Consider the following 24,214-nt stretch of genomic DNA (forward strand, 5'->3'; position numbering starts at 1 on the left):
TTAACATAGAACAGTTGGATACATAGGTAGAGAAAGCGTTGTAAGGTGTATTGGGTTATAATTCATAACACCCGGAAAGAATGGCAAAGTTGATCAGACTCAATGTTATGTTCAAAGGTATTTCGGATAAACAATATGGCGGTCACGAAAATTATTTCATCCTATCCGCTGCAAAATTGTAATAATATATCCGAAACTGTGTACTAACAAATCAAGTATTTGTGCATGCTTGATGGTTTTACAAATACACATCAATACATGACGTCATACACACAAAATCCATGATTGAAAATCATGTAATATCAAATTTTCACAAGTGTCGTTTTAGTATAAAATACCCCCTCTCAGTGAAGATCACTTCTGGCGAGTTTCATTATATTAGTTATTCATCACTGAGTCTTCTACCATAAATGTGTCGAACTTCAATGCTGATTTTGAAAGCAAAGTACAAAGTTGGATTCTTTCTCTCAATCGTCATTTTAATCATATCTGTGTTTTTCTAGCATTACCAAACAGACGGTGCACGTCGAACACGTCTGGCTGTGCTTGCACACTATAATGTCTCTTCAGTGATACTCAACCGAAATGTTTGGAATCCGAAATAACAATGAAGTTTTAGAGCTATTATAGGGGAAAACAGTGTGGCAAAAAAAAAAAAAAAAATGGAGTCAAATTCGTCTAAGGATAAGAGCTATGCGTGAAGGTGATAATCCTTAATTTTGAAATGAATTTCTAAATTTTATAACAGCAACTAAATATACATCCGTATTTTCAAGCTAGTAACGAAGTACTTAGCTACTGGGCTGTAGAGACCCTCGGGGACTAACAGTCCACCAGCAGAGGCCTCGACCCAGGGGTCATAATGTAAAACTTATACGGTACCTATTCTGATGCACCAGATGTGCATTTCGACAAATAATGTCTCTTCAGTGATGCTCAACCGAAATGTTTGGAATCCGAAATAGCAATGGATTTTTAGAGCTATTATAGGGGAAAACAGTGTGCCAAAAAAGTGGAGTCAAATTCGTCTAAGGATAAGAGCTCTGCGTGAGGGAGATAATCCTTAATTTTGAAATGAATTTCTATATATAAAATTTCAATTTCTTAGAACGTTACATGAATAAAAAATGTTTGTCTATTTGAAGTGTTTGCCTGTACCTCGACGAGATCACTCATGACAATAAATGGATGATTCCTTTCCAAACATGTAGGTAAAAGAGGTTTGTTTCTAGTCATGGATGAGTCAAGGAGAAAAACATCTGTTTCTACGATAGAAACTGGCTGTAGCACAGTTTCACAAAACACTTTGAACATATTTCATATTGTGAGATTGATCACTGTTCGTTGTTTTCACCTTTCATTAAGAAGCCTTTTTATAATACAATAATAAGTCTTGGATTTTCTTAAGTAGGTTCATACCGACCCCGCACAATAATAGAAAACAAGGAATAAAGGGTTTACCTACAGACATATACAAATAAAAATAAATTCTTTAAAAACTGTTTTATATATCAACTGTTTCATATTTAATGGATAAATTAAATGAATTAGGAAATATTTCTTTCATGATACCCCCTCCCCTATAATAAAAGAACTTTGAGGAAATTGTCGTTTATGAATTGGACAAGGGGTGATTACTTCCCTGAAAACATAATTCGGTTTAATGTCATATTTCTACGGTATAATATTAATAGCGTCTTCTCCAGAAAATTAATTAAGTGATCATATCTCTTAATTAATGCTGAGACATACATGTACATGTATATAACAAATATATCTCTGGTTAATGCAAATGACAAAATGACGTCCAACAGACTTTTTCTCACAGAGAAACTTTCACAAACTGCAGTAGACTTTTGCAGAGTACATGTTTTGGTAAACATCACTCATTAAGTACTTATCATTCTTAGGCAAGGTGTTGTGAAAGCTATCAATTGTTACAATGTATATATAGCATATTTAATGTTTGTTTCTTTGATGTAATTATTTGTACTTATATTAATATTCCTTTCGTGCTTGTACGGTAGCCTACAGTACAAAATAAGTAGGTTTGTGTGGGAACGGATGCAACTATACAAATCACTGTATGGTTAGAGGCCTGTACGGCATACATATATTTTGATCGATTAACTTTAGTCATGTGGTCTAGAACCGAAGGCTAAATTAGTCGCTACGATACTACGGCATATTTCTACAAGTTGTACGGCGGCAAAATTCAAATCTCTTCAAAGCGAAAATCAAGGTCACATTACTCATAATGTAATAATAGCGAAGAGTGTTAGAAATCTCCCACCACACTGGACAACCAAAACTTGTATTTCTGAAAAATCAACATACTATTTTACACTTGCATCGCATGCTGTAGTGCAAAGAGTTCACCACATGAATAAATTTATATCATATTGCCTTGTTCTGTTCATTCACCTGACAGACTACAACTGAAAATGTTTCTAGTATTCTTCACCAGTGTGGGAGAGAAGAGAGATTAAGTAATATTGTTTATTGACTTTCCATGATCATTGGAATTATCCTGGCATGAGTGGCACTTCTGAGGATTCAGAAATAAATAAACAACCTCTATACTTTATACCCAACGTGGGTAGCTTACCAAAGCGAGTCAACAAATTATGGATCTGAATGAATTGCTGTTTTGGAAGATAAAATTACGTGAAAGAATCCGGAAAAATACAATAATGGTATAATTTGAAAATTCAAGGTCGAAACGAAGTTAGATGAGTTGTACGATGAATTACTGTTTTAGACAACAAAACCACGTGAACGAATCCGTAACAATACAATATTGGTACGATTTAGAAACACAAGGTGGATACTCAAGGCCGAAACAAAGTAATTGTACTTGAATGACCGTTTTCCAAGACAAAATTTACATTCTCGTATAAAAGCGACAAAATCAGGAAAAACATTCTGCTCTCGATATGCCTTTGGTTTTTATTTGTTAACTACATGTACTATTTGAAAACCATTAAAACAATTTTTTCTGTTTTGTACCCCCACCGCTTTCTGTGAACCCGTCCTCTCCTCTGACTCCGTCCTTTTCTGTAAACCCGCCTTTTTCCGTAATTCCACCTTCTTTGAACCCGTTCTCTTCTGCGACTCTGTCTTCTTTTCAATTCCCTTCGTCTACCCCGTGATCTGGATCTTGTATTCCTGTATCGATTTCGAACGTATTTTCTTTGTTTTCTCCCTCTCCGTCTTCTTAGTTTCCGGTCATGTGACTTTCTATACATTTTCCTGAATTTTCTGTAATTCCGCCTTCTGTAATTCTGCCTTCTTCTCTGAACCCGTCCTCTTCTGCGACTCTCTCTTCTTTTCAATCCCCTTCGTCTACCCCGCGATCTGGATCTTGTATTCCTGTATCGATCTCGAACGTATTTTCTTTGTTTTCTCCGTCTTCTTAGTTTCCGGTCATGTGACTTTCTATACATTTTCCTGAAATTTCTGTAATTCCGCCTTCTGTAATTCTGCCTTCTTCTCTGAACCCGTCCTCTTCTGCGACTCTCTCTTCTTTTCAATCCCCTTCGTCTACCCCGCGATCTGGATCTTGTATTCCTGTATCGATCTCGAACGTATTTTCTTTGTTTTCTCCCTCTCCGTCTTCTTAGTTTCCTGTCATGTGACTTTCTATACATTTTCCTGAATTTTCTGTAATTCCGCCTTCTGTAATTCTGCCTTCTTCTCTGAACCCGTCCTCTTCTGCGACTCTCTCTTCTTTTCAATCCCCTTCGTCTACCCCGCGATCTGGATCTTGTATTCCTGTATCGATCTCGAACGTATTTTCTTTGTTTTCTCCCTCTCCGTCTTCTTAGTTTCCGGTCTTGTGACTTTATATACATTTTCCTGAATTTTCTGTATTTCCGCCTTCTGTAATTCTGCCTTCTTCTCTGAACCCGTCCTCTTCTGCGACTCTGTCTTCTTTTCAATCCCCTTCGTCTACCCCGTGATCTGGATCTTGTATTCCTGTATCGATTTCGAACGTATTTTCTTTGTTTTCTCCGTCTTCTTAGTTTCCTGTCATGTGACTTTCTATTAATTTTCCTTAATTTTCGCCACATTCGTCTTGATGTTCTTCGCCTATAATTTATCCTGCAACGCCTCCAATTGCATCTTCGATCTGTATATCGCAGAGGATGTTTCTACGTAAAAGAAGACATTTACTGACAATATCAGTAGTTTCAAAAATACCCGTTAATTATATGGCGTCATAAGCAGTTGCGGATCCAGAGTCGGCGGGCCGAGTCACCCCCCCTTTCACAAATATGATTGATATCTCATAGAAATGTCCAACACTTTAAAATATACAGTCTTATTTTGTCAGAACTCAAGAGCTTTAAGTTCGCCTCCTAAATTCCCACCATGGCTTCTTCCTGGACCCATCCGAGGGCTTTAAGACAGTCCCCCAGATCCCCAGCCTTTTACCCCCCTCTTCAGAAATTTCTGGACCTGCCACTGATAAGGAATATTGAACTTCATTTATCTAATAATATTATATGTATTCGACAAAGAATTGATAATTGCTTACAAATATGACACCTCTGGGCTTTAAGCTGGAAAAGATCGTCGCTGCGTAATCAGCACCACCCTTCATGCTGTATCTGTTGACGCCTTGCTCGCTTACCAGCAGCTGCTGAGCTTTTCTCAGTTCCGTGAGTTTCGCCATAGTTCTCTCTGGTAAGAATAATGACGGCGTTTACATGCATATGTTTTCTCTTCAGTGAAAATATAAGGTTAATTCTAGGATGTCAACAAGTACTCGACTATCGCTTTTTCATAGTCGAGCACTCGTTAAAAATAGCTTTTTAGTAGTATTTATAAAAGCCTAACGCTTTTTTTGTTTGTTTGTTTTAGTGTGTAAACTATTTTGTCCAATTTTAACCAATAATGTCGACCAAATTATTTTTAAACAGAAATAATTAAATCGTACATTGCGCATACATTGGAAAGATCTTAGGGGCCTAAATATGATTGTTTCTTTTTATGTCTAAGTGCATTTTGATTGTTGCTTGTACAACATTTCAATGTCAAAATAATTTCCGTTTATCTACTTCTCTGTCACAATTCGGTGAATGATTCAGTTGGAACTAGACCCCAGTTGATTGATTATGGGTATAGTATCATGTGTAACCACACACTCTCAAAGGTTGGGTTAATTTCCTTGGGAACGGCGCACTCAAAAAAATTCTCAGATAAAAGCTTGCTCTAGGTTTATTTCGCATAAAAAAATAATGAAATGAAGTCATTAACATAAATAATAAATTATAGTAAATGTCTGTCTTATATTTCATGTTGATTTACTTTTCATGCTATCCGTGAAAGTGAAATAGTATACATATGAATTTCTTATTCTCGTCCTGAAGCTAGTACATATATATCTGAAGGCCGAAAGACTCGGAGTTTGAAGGAATATTAAGCCATGCAGTTCCAAAGCAACAGAAAGAACATTTGGACTGTGTTTACCATAATCTCAGCGAGATTGGTCGAGGTTGGATATTTGGACTGACGCCTCAGTCCGAATATCCAGCCTCGACCAATCTCGCTGACATTATATTTACCAATATTTTTAACAACCCGGAGTACAGTATTCTATTCAAGATTGCTTGATTGATCGTATATTATTTAACGTCCCACTCGAGAATATTTCACTCATATGGAGACGTCATCACCATTGCCGGTGAAAGGCTGCAAAATCTAGGACTATGCTCGGCGCTTGCAGTCTTTGAACAGGGAGGGATCTTTACTGAACCACACCTGCTGTGACACTGGACCTCAGTTTTTGTGGTCTTATCCGAAAGACCGTCCTTAAGTCGCCTCTTACGACAAGCAAGGGGGTATTAAGGACCTATTCTAACCTAGCTGCAGAACGGTGCACAAGTATAGTAGAAAAAATGTACTAGGAATTTTTTTTATATAAAATTCATGAAATGAAGATGCAAGAATATAGCGATTTAAGGCCCCAACCGTGCGCATGTTTTTATGCGCCGTAACTTTAAGGTTTTTATAAGGGGTGGATCTGTAGCTCTCTGATCTGTCCCAATATTTTTTCAGAGAGCTACATTTCTGCAGCTAATTCTAACCCGGATCCCCAAAGGACTTCTATTCAAGAGATACGGTTATAAGACTTATTGGTTGACATGGTAACAAATGTATTTACACTCGATTTTTTCTTTAAAATGAATGAAATTTCTGTACCTAGGTAGTTGTAGAATCTGTGGTCCAAAGCGAAGTCCGTACGACCTGGTGAGTACAATCGCGGTGAAATGATCAAACCATCAGATCGATAGAAGGCCACACATGACAGAGCAGCAAGAATAAAGACGATGCATTTCTCCTGCATTTTGACAAAGCCCTTGGCTGTTCACTGTATATAATAGAACAATTTTAGAAGAATCTTTTTTAGATCATAAACAAAACATGGGTAATTATTTTGTTTCATTTATTTTAAGCATTTACATTAATCTTTAGAATATGTGTATGATAATGTATTTTTTTTCTTCAGGAAATAAATAAATGTATTCTGAGAGAAGTTTCTAAAAATATTTTAATATACACAGTATGACCATTATTAATGGGGTTAAGATTCATTGTCTAAGATATTCTACATTTGATCGGGTGATATTGGGGAAATCAAAATAGACCAACTTATTCATTATTTTCGATATAAATTTCATCAGAGGAATATGGATTAAAATCCAATATCTTATACACATACATGTATTATAAGGCATTATGTTAGTTAATTGATAGCGTATGTGCCTAATTCTTGAATGTAGTTGCGATGTGACACTGTGTGTGTACCGGTGTTGTAACATAGACTTTTCCCCTGCATAGATTTTCCCCCGGAAAAACGGGCCCGGGATAGATTTCCCCCCATAGGGAGAAAAAGCGCCCAAGCATATAAGTTCCCCCTATGTAGAAAGTCAGTATAGAGTTTCCCCCTGGGCGGAAAAAAACCTCCCTGGTATAGAATTTTCCCCCTCCTGTTTCCGGATTACGATATTCATAAAATAAACGATTTTTTTTTAGACGTTAAAGTTGGGTTTACACGCTGAAAACTTTGAATTGCATATACTAAATACGATATGCTTCTCAAAAGACTTTAACGATGGTCGTTATCATTAGGATTTTTCGTAAAAAGTCGACTAAAAGATATACAAAATATCTGAAAAGTAAAATAGATGCACTGTATAGATTTAAGCAATTTAATTTTCCCGTTTAATAAAATTCAAAATTCTAAATTAAGAAAAACATCAACTTCTTCCCAACTTCACTATTTCAAATGTTAGATACTAGTAAATAACGGCAAAGACTTAAGATGTCTGGATGAATTTTTGATATATCATTACACTATTTGAATAATTTCCTTAAAAAAACATAAGATGATGATTGAGATACACAAGACCCTGCTCAAAATTTAAAAAATTAAAAAAATAAAAATTCCTGGGTCTAGATAAGCAAGGGAATTCTAGTAATAGAACAGGAAACGATACATAACTCACATGTAAGAAGGGGGGGGGGGCATGCTGTCATTTAGGGGGAAATTCTATACTGGGATGGCTTTTCCTAGGGGCAAAATTGGGCCCGGGTTAATTCTCCCAAGGGGGAAATTCTATGCCAGGCCCATCTTTCCGGGGAGAATGTCTATCCCGGGCCCGTTTTTCCGGGGGGAAAGTCTATGCGGGGGGGGGGGGGGGGATTGTATGCTACGACATCGGCATATATTTATATATGTCTTATTCTGGATTTTTTCTCTCCTTTCTATCATGAATTCATATTTGAATACTATTTTATATTTGCTTTGTGCTGTGATTTTTTTCTATTATGTATTCACGTATTTGGTTACTAATTTTAATTACTAATTTTATGTTTTGTATATGTTTTAATGCAGGACCACAATGAAAACTAACTGTATGCTAATTTGTATCATCATGGATAAATAAAGGTTATTATCATTATTTATTATTATTATCATGTTGTAACATCGATTTTTTTGGCCTTTGAACCAAGAAGTCATTTATTGATGTAAAAGTGATATAATTTAATATTTTTTTGGGTATTCTGTTTCAGAGTGCTCAAGAAACAAAAGTTTATTTGTCCAATGTTTTGTAATATTACCTTTTCCTAGACACAATAAAACAAATTGCACTGTTTTATTATACAAAGGACAGAATATTATATACTATAGATATACTATATATACAGAAAGATATATAAAATGTTATACATGTATTATTTTCGTCAATAATATTTTACTAGAAAGCATTGTAAGAATTTCACGTATTTCAACACATAAACATATAGTACTAGAATGATGTGTATTCTTTTAGTGGATAAATCTTATAAATATGTTTTCTTCATTTACATCATCATTCACGAATTACATACCCCCACAGAAAAGTGAACATATATTGTTTAGATTTGCATTCTGAAATACATTTCACACATACAATGTGGCAAATCTGACTACTGATATTTTTCGGTTTTTTTTTCTTTAGAGTGTGAAACATCGTATTTAGGTTTTTTGTCGTCATTTTCAGAATCAAAAAATTATTTTCCTTTTAAATTCACTAAGGGGTGGGATACAGAGTTTATAAGAAATCTTTTTTTTTTTGGTCTATAATATAATATGCCTTGTACCCCATGCAATTACATCAATACAAATAAAACGCCCAACCTATTCTTGTAAACATTTTATCGGTATTGCTATCAATATACTGTTACTCAAATTTACAGAAAGACAATGTTGTAATAGAGCTCACCTTCATTCTTGTTAACTGGAAGGACAAGAACAGCAGGTTTAACGTCCAAACGAGGACGCTAAAGAGGCAATCGCGTGTCATCATACATGTTGTCACACAAGTTGAGACAAATCCGAAACATATTGTGGTTTCAAGTTTTCAATCAATATGAATTAAACAAACTCGTTCTATTTTCTAAAACATCTGAAAAACACACAAGATATCTATCTTTGTGGAAGTGCTAATATTGAAAAATACTAGTATTCTTAAATCCACGAAAGAATATGAACAAGTTACGAAGAATGATAAAACCATGCAGAAACCACGTTTTATGTAAGAGGATGATTGATGAAAATAATACGAATGATTTTTTGAAAATATATATTCTCTAGATGCTCAAGTATCACAAAGTATCGTGCTTTGTATGGGCAGGTAACTCTGTACTTTCCAATAGAATACATATGCGCTACAGAAAGCAATTGGCAATTTGTCAATTATCTTTTCGCAAGATATATTAAAAAAATCATCACAATTTTTATGAACTACACCTGTAGTACTGTAAAGTAAGAAAGATTTTCATTTACATATTTCTCTTTTTTTTTTTTTTGACAGGATAAATTGCTTATTCCAATTTTGCATGATTCTTAGCTATTGTTGAATATCATATCATCACTACTGTAATGTCACAGCAATATTATATCATCACTACTGTAATGTCACAGCAATATTATATCATCACTACTGACTGTAATGTCACAACAATATCTTATCATCACTACTGCAATATCATAACAATATCATATCACCACAACAACATCATATCCAGTGGCGGATTTAAGGGGGGCGCAGCCGGCGCCCCCCCCTTAAATTTTCAAATTTAAGGTAAATCGTGGTATCTTGTTTAGAAAAATGTACCAAACGATAAAAGAAGCAATAATTTCTTCCACTCCCGGAGAAATAAATAACAAAATCTTTTGATTTCTTGAAATACTTTATTGGGAGAACTTAATTTTTTCCAAAACCCCTTAAAATTTGGGTCATTTTTATTAATTTCACCTTATAAAAAATGATAGAAAATATTACAAATGACTAAATAGGAGACATATTTCAAGCTCTATAAAACCTATAAAATCCAGGGCCTCAAGGCGGTCCCCAGACCCCCTGCCTCATCAAGTGGCACCCCCTGTAATCACAATTCCTGGATCCGCCCTGTAACTCTTCAGTATTCAGACCTCTGTCCCTCCACTTAGTTCAGAATATACATGTGAATCCGACTTTAAATGCCAGTGGTCACTCTTTTACAGAACTTACAATCAATTAACTTGTATCACTATGCTTACAATATGTCTTTACTCCTTTCAACAGATTCTTGCGCACACGGAATAGGATGTACCGGACCTGCCACATGCAAATGGGTGGTTCGATAGTTGGATATTGTTTCACGTCCCGCACGAGAATTTTTCACAGATATGGAGACGTCACCATTGCCGATGAAGGGCTGCAAAATTTGCTCGGCGTTTACGGCCTTTGAGCATTGTGGGATCTTTATCGTGCCATAACTGCTGGTTTCTGCGATCTCATCCGAAGGGCCGTCCCATTTAGTCGCCTCTCACGACAAACAAGGGACACTGAGGACCTATTATAACCCGGATCCCGATGGAATGTGGTGCTGGTTGTAGCTGCAAATAGTGAATTAATTGTCGCATGAAAAGGCAATATTCATCTGTATATAGACAACAATACCCGCATAACATTGACATCCTGATCTTCATGGTTTAGTTACATTACGTGATTTTGTTCAGGAAATAAACAAATTACAAGTAGAGAGTTCTAATGTGTTGTAAAGATTCATGTGGTTGGTACGAGCGATGAAATATACTTAAAAATGAAATAATTGAGAGAAAATCGTTTGTTTTTTCTTCCTGAGTTCCATAAAGAGCTCAAAATTGTCGGAAATATTGATTGATTGATTGAATATTGCTTAACGTCTCGATCGAGAATTTTTCACTCATATGGAGAGGTCACCAATGCCGGTGAAGGGCTTCAAATTTAGGCCTATGCTCGTCGCTTACGGCCATTGAGCAGTGAGGGTTCTTTAGCGTGCCACACCCACTGTGACATACGTTTTTAAGGCATCTTCGAGGACCCGTAACATTCACACCTGATGCCGAGCGTTTGGCGATGGAACTATCACTACCTGTTTTAACGACTTAGGTCTGTCGCGGATCTTTACCGTGCCACACCTTCTGTGACAAGGGACCTCGGTTTTTGAGGTCTCATCCGAAGGACCGCCCCATTTGGTCACCTCTTACGACAACCAAGGGGTACTGAGGACTTATTCTAACCCGGATCCCCACATGATTTGTCGAAAATAAAAATACACCATACGATTTGCAAATCAATAATTAGAAACATAGCGGACTTTGCACGTTGAATTCAAATTATGGCTGAGTCAAATTTCTTTGAATCTGGGAACGACTTCATACAAAACTACGTGATGAGGATTACAATAAGGAGAAGCTTCATTGAAAAAGTATACTTATCCCAATCAAAATCGATACCTATCGCTGTATAGTAAGCACTAAGGTAATCAGACTGTTGCTTATCTGATGTACCTGTCATTAACAATTTAATTGCTTGAAACATTCATTTTATTTAGGTAGCAATTTTCTTTACGTCATTTGATTATTCAGACTGAATTGACTATATTCAATTTGTATACGACACTGTATACTGCTATATATAAACATTTTGAACATGACAATGAATATTTGAAGAATACAGTTATTCAGTATCGTGCGCAAAAGTCATCCTTTGAGCATATACCTGTTTATGCAATTTATTTAACCTGATTTGACATTTTCACTGTGAAAAGGGTGCTGTGATAAAAGCAAATCTTTTATTATTATTTGTATGTAGGAGAAATGTCCGTTTATCATCTTTTGTGTAAATGCAGTAAAATGAACAAATAATCTCTTCCTGATTTAGAGGTAAATATGCGCCAAAATAAGCGCATTTCGTAATTCTCTTACCTTTACATAGTTTCCATCAATCTCTACCCAGAGTTATCGTTCCCGCTACGCTCCACTACCTCTGTCAACGTCTAAAAATCATATCAAAATGTACTAAAACTAACTTAGCATATCAAACTGTAATGATAATATCTAAGCAAATCAAACAGTGTAGCGTAGCGTAATACGCCCCCTGGTGAGAGATTGAGTTTCCATTGACACTCGGAACTTCTCGGTTTACCAGCGGAGTTATCCTTCTTGCGATAGGTGACATAAAGCCCCCACTTCCGTTGACCAAGCTTTGATCAGTTTAAAAACCGATAACTTGTCGGTGAAAATCGTATAATTTTACCCAATGAACGAACTTATATTAGAGTGACATACAGATTTTTAGTGAGGGAAATATTCGGGCTACGGCGTGATGTCACCGGTTTTACTGGTAGGTAGTGTTTTATAGGGCATTTCAAAAAGAATTCCTTGGTAGTGCCTCTCAGTTGACAGACGAAGTTGGCAACCTTGTTGTTTTTATATATAGAGTGGGTTACGAATTTTTATAAAACGTTTATTTTAGGTAATTTTTCGGATCGATGGTATAGGTTAGATTACAAATATGTTATAAAAAGATGATTTATATATATTAAAAAAAAGAAGTCGAAAAGTCCCGGGGGTCTATATCGGGGGGGGGGGGGGTTCTGTCCTCAAGCACCTGTGAAAAAAGTAGGTAATCATTAATTTTAATGATTAATCCAGTTATCGCTATCCATTGTGAGACTGAATGTACAATGAGATACACTTTTCTTTCTAGCGGGAAATTGTCAGTGTTCAGGCATCTGTCCGCTGGGTGTAATTGTGCTTTTGGGTGTAAATGTGTAGCCGGTGTAGAGGCACATTTTGACTCCCATAGAATAATGACCGGGGGTCATATGTCGACGTCGAAAAGTGACCCCGGTCATTATTCGACGTAGAATAATGACCCCTTTTGCCCGTAGAAAAAATGTCTTTTTCAAAAAATCAGTCCATTTCACGTTTAGAAAAATGACTCCCGAAGAATAATGACCCCCTTGTAAATTTTATTAAGGATTATTTCTCTGTTAATGCCTAAGGGAGGCAGTCCAACATTGTCATATTATAAGTAAATCTATCATTCATATGAAACGTAACCAGATTAAAACATATTAGGAATTGTAATTTTGTTTCAAAAATAAGAGTTTATTTGTTTTAACAAAAGAGTGACTCGTACCAAGTAAGTGTCTAGTCACAACGAGTTATATTCGTCATACGAGTAAATACATGCATAATTATATCGAGATACATGTAATCAAATTTTGTATGTAGGAGAAATGTCCGTTTATCATCTTTTGTGTAAATGCAGTAAAATGAACAAATAATCTCTTCCTGATTTAAAAGACATTACTACATGTTATCAGGGTAAATTTACGTTATTTTCATGAGCATAGCAAAAATCACGATGTGTCATAATTCTTGGGTGATTGAGTCGGATTTACACTCGGATAATGTCGACGAACCATCGCTCCCGATCAGTATAATTAGCCCGTCTGCATCCGAATCCTCCTAATATCCACCTCTTTTGACCTTTCGCTATGTATTATTTTTATGTTCATATAGTGGAAGAATATACTAGACTAAATGTGAAATATATTGCTGCCATACCACAATTAACAAAATTCTAGTGACTGAATCTTAACATCATTTTTATTGAAATTTGATTTTAAAAATTCTTTCAGAATTCCACTTTAAGAAAAATGTCTGACCCATGCAACTGCCAGAAAGGTAAGTAATTATTAATTTAATGATTAATTCAGTTATCGCTATCCACTGTGAGAGTGAATGTACAATGTGATACATTTTTCTTTCTAGCGGGAAATTGTCAGTGTTCAGGCATCTGTCCCTCCACTGGGTGTAATTGTGCTTCTGGGTGTAAATGTGAAGCCGGCGGTAAATGTCCCGGATGTAAGATTGTAAATGCAGTGGTAAGTTTTTACACAAGGATTTGTTTTCAATTTCTTACCGAAAAGATGAAATTCCGTTAATTTTCATAACTGTGTTTACAGTATATTTATACTCCTTTCAGCAGGTTTCTGTGCATACGGAATAGGGTGTATCCGACCTGACACGTATAAATGTTCTGCGGCATGTAGCTGCAAATAGTGAATAAATGATTGCATGAAAAGACATCATTCATTTGTAAATAGTGTACTAACAATAAATACATAATGTTGATCATTATCCAGATTTTCATTTTTTTTTTTTTACAATCTGTGTTTTTCTTCATGAAATAAATAATTGAAATTAAAAGTACAGAGTTCTTATGTGTTGTTATTTAAAGATGCATGTGGTTGGCGAAAGTAGATGAACTATACTTGAAAAGTCAAACAATTGGAATAAACCCAGATTCTTCCTAGCTGAGTTTAATAAAAGGGTTAAAAAAATGTTGAAAATTGTTGGTTGGTTTCTTGTATATGTTTAACGTCGCGCTCAAGAATTTTTTCACTCAGTCATATGGAGACTTCACCATTGCCGATGAAGGGCTGCACAATTTAGGCTTATTAATATGCTCGGCGCTTACGGCGTTGGAGCAGGGATGGATCTCTCACGCGCTTAAGTATATATTTTTTTTATTACTGAATGCATAAGAAATTTTCGTTTATAATCTGCTGTTTAATGTTGCACAGATAAGCTCTTTCTGCTCTGAAAGATGTATGAAATAGGTCAAAATACGAAAAAGGTGTTGTCATTGGGTCAAATTCATGTAATAAAGAGGGTTTTATGATGCATGCGTGCTTAAAAAAGAACTTCAGAGTATAAAAACAATCTATTCCTTGAATGAACGTTTAAATTATGTATTTATAATACCGTATTTTTCTTATATAAAGTGAAAAATTCAATTTCTTATAACGTTACATGAACAAAAAAAACCCAAAATGTTTTACTATTTCAACTGCTTACCCCTGTCTCGACAAGATCATGTGAAACTTATCCTGTACCAATTTTTATGCACTAGATGCGTATTTCGATAAATAATGTCTCTTCAGTGATGCTCAAGCCAAAATTTTAGAAATTCGAAATAACATTAAAATTTTAAGAGCTGAAAGAAAAGCAGAGTGTCAAACAAAATGCAGCCAAATTTGTCCCAGGATAAGAGCTATGCATTCGGGAGATAATCCTTAATTTTGAAATGAATTTCTAAATTTTATCCCAGCAATTAAATATACATCCGTATTTTTAAGCTAGTAACGACAATAAATGGAGGATTCCTTTCCAAAGATGTAGGTCAAAGAGGCTTGTTTCTCGTTTTAGAGGAGTCAAGCAGAAACGCATCTGTTTCTACGATAGAACTGGCTGTTGCACAGTTTCACAAAACGGTTCGAACATATTTCATTAAAAAGCCTTTATATAATACAGTAATAAGTGCTGTATTTTCTTAATTAGGCTCATACCGTACAATAATAGGGAACAAGGAATAAACGGTTTACCTACAGACAGATACAAATAAAAATCAATTCTTTAAAAACTGTGTTTATATATCAACTGTTTAATGTTTAATAGATAAATCAATAGAAGTAGCAAATATTTCTTCCATAATACCCTCCTCCCCCCAATAAAAAACGAACCTTGTGAAAATTGTCATTTATAAATTGGACAAGGGGCGATTACTTCTCTCAAAACAAAATTCAGTTTAATGTGCATATTTCTACAGTATAATATCAATAGCGTCTTCTCCAGAAAATTAATTGTCAAGAGTGATCATATTTCTTAGTTAATGCTGAGACATAGATGTGTATAACAAAAATGTTTCTGGTGAATGGAAATGAGAAAATGATGTCCGACAGACTTTTCTCACGGAGAAACTTTACCAAAGTACAGTTGCCTTTTGTAGAGTACATGTTCTGATAAACATCACTGATTAAATACTTATTACTCATAGGCAAGGTGTTGTGAAAGCTAATTGTTACAATGAATGTAGTATATTTATGCTTGATTGATTGAAGAAGATAGACTAAGTGTGAAATATATTGCTGCGATACAACAATTAACATACAGGACGAAACCGTAACATCATTCTTATTGAAATTTAATGTAGGAAAAAATTCTTTCAGAATTACGCTTTACAGAAAAATGTCCGACTTTGCAACCCCAAGACAGGTTCTCTGGCTACTCCGAGTTATCGCTCTTTGAATGTTATACTATTTAGATATACACATGCAAAATGTAGGCCGTGATAACGGTAAATTATAACTATTCAGTGTTCAGATCTCTGTCCCCCCACTTAGTTCAGAATATACATGTGAATCCGACTGTAAATGCCAGTGGTCACTCTTTTACAGAACTTACAATCAATTAACTTGTATCACTATGTTTACAATATGTCTTTACTCCTCCCAACACCAACATTGAATTGATTTTGCTACCTTCATTTAAAGAAAAGTACTTTTTCATTTCAGATCTATTTTCTCCCGTTACTCCACATTTGTTGACTGCAAAAATGAACAACTCGAGCAAATCTTTATTGCTTATCCTTTGTAAGTTTGCAAGTATTCCTTCTGATATATTATGAAAATATTCTCATCCAAATTAGTAAGATGATTTTAAACAGTGAGATATAATACTACAAATGTTACATTTCATTGCATTATGCACATTTTCTCTCTTCATATTTTACACCTGTTGGCTGTCTTGGCTACTGGGAGTACAAGACCAACAGTCTGGTACAACAATTTACTACCAGATTGTTAACAGGCACTGTCCCTTGGTACTCCCTGTGGTCAGGTCAACATATCGTGTTTTTATTCTCTCATATAACGTTATTCTCTTTTATAGAAGTATTCTAACCTTCCTGCTTTAGACATAAAACATTCAGAACAACTGGATCCTGCGTGTAAATATGTAATATACTAGCATGCTGTATTCAGTAAGATGATTTGGAACAGTGTAATGTGATACTGCAAATACATGTCTTTACATCCTACACATTTCCTTTACTTTACAATAGTAAGCTGTCTTGGTTACTGGGAGTACAAGACCAACGGTCTGGTACAATAAATTTATTACCAGACTGTTAACAGACACTGTCCCTTGGTGCTCCCTGTAATCAGGTCAACATATTGTGGGTTTCTTTTTTTTTTTTATTCTTTCATATAATGCTATTATTCTCTTTTATATAAGTATTCACACGACACTATCATTATCTGCTATCCCAGTAACTGTTATGTGAGTCAGTTGGGTTATTTTATTTATCATGTTGTTAATTTAAATCTTGTCTGTAATCAGTATTTCATATATAATTATATAGATATGTGCAGTGCAGAAGTGTGAACTCTGTCAGTATTACCAGTAGTACTTCTAATTGATTGTTATTTATATTCATTGTTATAATTAATTGCCTGTTAACATGTACATGCCCCCCCCCCCCCCGAAGGCCCTTGATTGGTGAATAAACTATTATTATATTATGCATTAGAGGTCATGTTCCGTTTGTTTGTATTTTTCAATATTTCCACACAGTGGGCATAGGTTAATGATTTTAAAACATTTCTTGTTTCTGAATTATTTACAGAATGGGACATCAGTACTAAAAATTTGTTGTTCTGAAAGAGGCCATGATACACTTAGTTTGCATAAGCACTGGACTCCCTTATGAAGAGGCCAATGAAAGATGCACTAAAACAGAAATGTCTGTAGCTGAATTTAGACGTGGCGCTAACTGAAATTCAAGGAAGTTATGGATATTTTTTTTCGATTTTGAGGGGATGTTATTTTCCAGAGAATATCTTAAAGAGACACTACAGCTCATTTTCCACATTTTAATAAAGTGTTTTTGAAAACACATATCGATAAAATGATAAATATCATATCGATACTGACAATTTTGAACAATTGGGATGCATCAATTTACTCTCAAATGCGCTTTGAAGATCGTGCGGAATTCTTCATGCTGACTCGGACTTTTGAATGCTTATTTACATCACGTGGTTTTGAATGACAGCTCAAAGGGGTCCACACCTTTCAAGTATAAGATTGTTCCCTGCTCCTTATAATAAATAATTATATAAATCATTGTTTCAACAGAAACCCTTCCATGTTCCAAATGACCGATGTTTTTACAACTAACACCTGTCGTGTTCAGATAAAAATAGCACTTACTTTTAAAACAGTGCCTTCGCGGCTAGTCCCAATGGCAGAGTTGGGGGGGGGGGAGCAGGATCCCCCTCCCTCTCACCACAAATTGTGAGTGAAAATCCAAATTTTGCACTCAGAAAGCCGATTAAATTGGCTAATATTTGATTTTCACATCCCCCTTCGGAAATCCTAGATCCACCACTGAGTTACAATCGTTTTTCTAGCCCTTTGTTTTCCAACAGTCATACTGATTGCAAGGTCAATTTTATTTCACATATGAGTTTTATCTCATTTTATTTTAACCTCTTTTCTCACAGAATCTGTCAAAATTCTGGATCTATCCACTACACTTTCTCTCATGGACGACATGCTGCACTGTTTACTGTCTATGCGCATGCGTCTGAAGACCGAAAGGAGGAGACTCGATATTTTTTTGTTTAGGCCATCAAAAAGTATTAAATTTTACGTTAAAATGAGAATTTTTGACTTTAAATAAGTGTTATTTTCGCAAAGTTCATACATTCAACAATACAACAAAATTTGAAAAAGCGCTGGGAAAATTGTGATTTCATGATTTTTACGCAAAATGAGCTGTAGTGTCTCTTTAAAAACAGTCAACAGATTTGATTCAAACTTTGTATATATAGTATGTGTATAACTAAGTTGTGCACCTGTAATTTTTATTGAAATAATTTAACATTAAAGGAAGTTATGGATATTTATGCCCCCGAGATCGAAGATCGGGGAGCATATTGTTTTTCTCCGGTCTGGCATTCTGTAATTCTGTCTGAACCTTTAACCTTGCTAATAACTTTTGAACAGTAAGTAATAGAGCTTTGATATTTGACATGAGTATTCCTTGTGACAAGACCTTTCAGTAGGTACCAACATTTTTTACCCTATAACCTTGACCTTGGAGTTTGACCTACTTTTTGAAAACTTTAACCTTGCTAATAACTTACCATAAATAGATCCATTGACAGCAAACAATTATGGAATATTGGTTTCTCTGGTTATGTTCTAAACTGACTGGGTTAGGTTGAAAACTGATTGTTTTATAAACCTGCCTGACTTGGTGTTGTTCTGGTCCTGTAGAACTCGGTGGAGCGTATCAATAGCCTATGGTACTGGTTTCCTACTGGTCCTGTAGAACTCAGTGGAGCGTATCAATAGCCTAGAGTACTGGTCCTGTAGAACTCATTGGAGCGTATCAAAGGGGAAAGGTACCTTATACCTGTAGTAAAAACAACCTAGATAAATCCCTGGTACTGATTTCCGACTGGTCCTGTAGAACTCGGTGGAGTGTATCAATAGCCTAGGGTACTGGTTTCCGACTGGTCCTGTAGAACTCAGTGGAGTGTATCAATAGCCTAGGGTACTGGTTTCCGACTGGTTTCCGACTGGTCCTCAGGCTCGTGATATATAGACACATCCATATATCACGAGCCTGAGGTACACATGAATATTTATGAGATACGTCTAACAATTAAAAGGAATCTGATGCATTATTTTATTCCCGGAATGTATTTCCTTCTTGTGCACGATTACCAAAATGAAAGGACACTATGTACTTTTTAATTCATACCTTTTATAATGTTAATTATAAGTAGAGAGAGAGAGAAAGAGAGAGAAATCACAAACGTGAAATTTGTAAGGTATTCATTGATTTAAAGAACCATTTCAATAAATATTTACACTGTAGATTACTTCAATAGTAGAAAACCAGTACCCTAGGCTATTGATACGTTCCATTGTGTTCTACAACAATAGTGGGCAGTACCCTAGGCTATTGATACGCTCCACTGAGTTCTACAGGACCAGTAGGAAACCAGTACCCTAGGGTATTGATATGCTGCACCGAGTTTTACAGGACCAGTAGGAAACCCGTACCCTAGGCTATTGATACGCTCCACTGAGTTCTACAGAACCAGTACCCTAGGCTATTGATACGCTCTATTGAGTTCTACAGGACCAGTAGGAAACCAGTAACCTAGGCTATTGATATGCTCCACCGAGTTCTACAGGACCAGTAGGAAACCAGTACCCTAGGTTATTGATACGCTCCACTGAGTTCTACAGGACCAGTAGGAAACCAGTACCCTAGGCAATTGATACGCTCCACCGAGTTCTACAGGACCAGAACAACACCAAGTCAGGCAGGTTTATAAAACAATCAGTTTTCAACCTAACCCAGTCAGTTTAGAACATAACCAGAGAAACCAATATTCCATAATTGTTTGCTGTCAATGGATCTATTTATGGTAAGTTATTAGCAAGGTTAAAGTTTTCAAAAAGTAGGTCAAACTCCAAGGTCAAGGTTATAGGGTAAAAAATGTTGGTACCTACTGAAAGGTCTTGTCACAAGGAATACTCATGTCAAATATCAAAGCTCTATTACTTACTGTTCAAAAGTTATTAGCAAGGTTAAAGGTTCAGACAGAATTACAGAATGCCAGACCGGAGAAAAACAATATGCTCCCCGATCTTCGATCTCGGGGGCATAAATATCCATAACTTCCTTTAATGTTAAATTATTTCAATAAAAATTACAGGTGCACAACTTAGTTATACACATACTATATATACAAAGTTTGAATCAAATCTGTTGACTGTTTTTAAAGAGACACTACAGCTCATTTTGCGTAAAAATCATGAAATCACAATTTTCCCAGCGCTTTTTCAAATTTTGTTGTATTGTTGAATGTATGAACTTTGCGAAAATAACACTTATTTAAAGTCAAAAATTCTCATTTTAACGTAAAATTTAATACTTTTTGATGGCCTAAACAAAAAAATATCGAGTCTCCTCCTTTCGGTCTTCAGACGCATGCACATAGACAGTAAACAGTGCAGCATGTCGTCCATGAGAGAAAGTGTAGTGGATAGATCCAGAATTTTGACAGATTCTGTGAGAAAAGAGGTTAAAATAAAATGAGATAAAACTCATATGTGAAATAAAATTGACCTTGCAATCAGTATGACTGTTGGAAAACAAAGGGCTAGAAAAACGATTGTAACTCAGTGGTGGATCTAGGATTTCCGAAGGGGGATGTGAAAATCAAATATTAGCCAAAGTAATCGGCTTTCTGAGTGCAAAATTTGGATTTTCACTCACAATTTGTGGTGAGAGGGAGGGGGATCCTGCTCCCCCCCCCAACTCTGCCATTGGGACTAGCCGCGAAGGCACTGTTTTAAAAGTAAGTGCTATTTTTATCTGAACACGACAGGTGTTAGTTGTAAAAACATCGGTCATTTGGAACATGGAAGGGTTTCTGTTGAAACAATGATTTATATAATTATTTATTATAAGGAGCAGGGAACAATCTTATACTTGAAAGGTGTGGACCCCTTTGAAGGGGAATTCACAAATAATTTCCTACACAACACCTTTGCTGTCATTCAAAACCACGTGATGTAAATAAGCATTCAAAAGTCCGAGTCAGCATGAAGAATTCCGCACGATCTTCAAAGCGCATTTGAGAGTAAATTGATGCATCCCAATTGTTCAAAATTGTCAGTATCGATATGATATTTATCATTTTATCGATATGTGTTTTCAAAAACACTTTATTAAAATGTGGAAAATGAGCTGTAGTGTCTCTTTAAGATATTCTCTGGAAAATAACATCCCCTCAAAATCGAAAAAAAATATCCATAACTTCCTTGAATTTCAGTTAGCGCCACGTCTAAATTCAGCTACAGACATTTCTGTTTTAGTGCATCTTTCATTGGCCTCTTCATAAGGGAGTCCAGTGCTTATGCAAACTAAGTGTATCATGGCCTCTTTCAGAACAACAAATTTTTAGTACTGATGTCCCATTCTGTAAATAATTCAGAAACAAGAAATGTTTTAAAATCATTAACCTATGCCCACTGTGTGGAAATATTGAAAAATACAAACAAACGGAACATGACCTCTAATGCATAATATAATAATAGTTTATTCACCAATCAAGGGCCTTCGGGGGGGGGGGGCATGTACATGTTAACAGGCAATTAATTATAACAATGAATATAAATAACAATCAATTAGAAGTACTACTGGTAATACTGACAGATTTCACACTTCTGCACTGCACATATCTATATAATTATATATGAAATACTGATTACAGACAAGCTTTAAATTAACAACATGATAAATAAAATAACCCAACTGACTCACATAACAGTTACTGGGATAGCAGATAATGATAGTGTCGTGTGAATACTTATATAAAAGAGAATAATAGCATTATATGAAAGAATAAAAAAAAACAAAAAAACCCACAATATGTTGACCTGATTACAGGGAGCACCAAGGGACAGTGCCTGTTAACAGTCTGGTAATAAATTTATTGTACCAGACCGTTGGTCTTGTACTCCCAGTAACCAAGACAGCTTACTATTGTAAAGTAAAGGAAATGTGTAGGATGTAAAGACATGTATTTGCAGTATCACATTACACTGTTCCAAATCATCTTACTGAATACAGCATGCTAGTATATTACATATTTACACGCAGGATCCAGTTGTTCTGAATGTTTTATGTCTAAAGCAGGAAGGTTAGAATACTTCTATAAAAGAGAATAACGTTATATGAGAGAATAAAAACACGATATGTTGACCTGACCACAGGGAGTACCAAGGGACAGTGCCTGTTAACAATCTGGTAGTAAATTGTTGTACCAGACTGTTGGTCTTGTACTCCCAGTAGCCAAGACAGCCAACAGGTGTAAAATATGAAGAGAGAAAATGTGCATAATGCAATGAAATGTAACATTTGTAGTATTATATCTCACTGTTTAAAATCATCTTACTAATTTGGATGAGAATATTTTCATAATATATCAGAAGGAATACTTGCAAACTTACAAAGGATAAGCAATAAAGATTTGCTCGAGTTGTTCATTTTTGCAGTCAACAAATGTGGAGTAACGGGAGAAAATAGATCTGAAATGAAAAAGTACTTTTCTTTAAATGAAGGTAGCAAAATCAATTCAATGTTGGTGTTGGGAGGAGTAAAGACATATTGTAAACATAGTGATACAAGTTAATTGATTGTAAGTTCTGTAAAAGAGTGACCACTGGCATTTACAGTCGGATTCACATGTATATTCTGAACTAAGTGGGGGGACAGAGATCTGAACACTGAATAGTTATAATTTACCGTTATCACGGCCTACATTTTGCATGTGCATATCTAAATAGTATAACATTCAAAGAGCGATAACTCGGAGTAGCCAGAGAACCTGTCTTGGGGTTGCAAAGTCGGACATTTTTCTGTAAAGCGTAATTCTGAAAGAATTTTTCCTACATTAAATTTCAATAAGAATGATGTTACGGTTTCGTCCTGTATGTTAATTGTTGTATCGCAGCAATATATTTCACACTTAGTCTATCTTCTTCAATCAAGCAAGCATAAATATACTACATTCATTGTAACAATTAGCTTTCACAACACCTTGCCTATGAGTAATAAGTATTTAATCAGTGATGTTTATCAGAACATGTACTCTACAAAAGGCAACTGTACTTTGGTAAAGTTTCTCCGTGAGAAAAGTCTGTCGGACATCATTTTCTCATTTCCATTCACCAGAAACATTTTTGTTATACACATCTATGTCTCAGCATTAACTAAGAAATATGATCACTCTTGACAATTAATTTTCTGGAGAAGACGCTATTGATATTATACTGTAGAAATATGCACATTAAACTGAATTTTGTTTTGAGAGAAGTAATCGCCCCTTGTCCAATTTATAAATGACAATTTTCACAAGGTTCGTTTTTTATTGGGGGGAGGAGGGTATTATGGAAGAAATATTTGCTACTTCTATTGATTTATCTATTAAACATTAAACAGTTGATATATAAACACAGTTTTTAAAGAATTGATTTTTATTTGTATCTGTCTGTAGGTAAACCGTTTATTCCTTGTTCCCTATTATTGTACGGTATGAGCCTAATTAAGAAAATACAGCACTTATTACTGTATTATATAAAGGCTTTTTAATGAAATATGTTCGAACCGTTTTGTGAAACTGTGCTACAGCCAGTTCTATCGTAGAAACAGATGCGTTTCTGCTTCACTCCTCCATAACGAGAAACAAGCCTCTTTGACCTACATCTTTGGAAAGGAATCCTCCATTTATTGTCGTTACTAGCTTAAAAATACGGATGTATATTTAATTGCTGGGATAAAATTTAGAAATTCATTTCAAAATTAAGGATTATCTCCCGAATGCATAGCTCTTATCCTGGGACAAATTTGGCTGCATTTTGTTTGACACTCTGCTTTTCTTTCAGCTCTTAAAATTTTAATGTTATTTC

At 35.4% G+C, this 24,214-nt stretch overlaps 1 protein-coding gene and 1 long non-coding RNA gene across 2 annotated transcripts; one reads left to right on the forward strand and one right to left on the reverse strand.

Annotated features, from left to right (window-relative positions):
- Nucleotides 1–2,929: 2,929 nt before the first annotated feature.
- On the reverse strand, nt 2,930–8,882 carry LOC125656191 (protein SON-like). Its single transcript, XM_048886790.2, has 4 exons — nt 8,775–8,882; nt 6,208–6,376; nt 4,541–4,686; nt 2,930–4,154 (listed from the first exon to the last, which is right to left on the reverse strand). Exons 2-4 carry the CDS (start codon nt 6,350–6,352, stop codon nt 2,970–2,972), a joined length of 1,476 nt encoding a protein of 491 aa, XP_048742747.2. The 5' UTR covers nt 6,353–6,376; nt 8,775–8,882; the 3' UTR covers nt 2,930–2,969.
- A 3,168-nt stretch (nt 8,883–12,050) lies between these two features.
- Nucleotides 12,051–14,188, forward strand: LOC130048160 (uncharacterized). Its single transcript, XR_008797007.1, has 4 exons — nt 12,051–12,203; nt 13,510–13,555; nt 13,643–13,755; nt 13,857–14,188. It is a non-coding gene; the product is annotated as an uncharacterized LOC130048160 (long non-coding RNA).
- The last annotated feature ends 10,026 nt before the right edge of the window (nt 14,189–24,214 follow it).

This window comes from Ostrea edulis, chromosome 7, assembly GCF_947568905.1.
Source record: "Ostrea edulis chromosome 7, xbOstEdul1.1, whole genome shotgun sequence".
NCBI classification, from domain to species: Eukaryota; Metazoa; Mollusca; class Bivalvia; order Ostreida; family Ostreidae; genus Ostrea; species Ostrea edulis.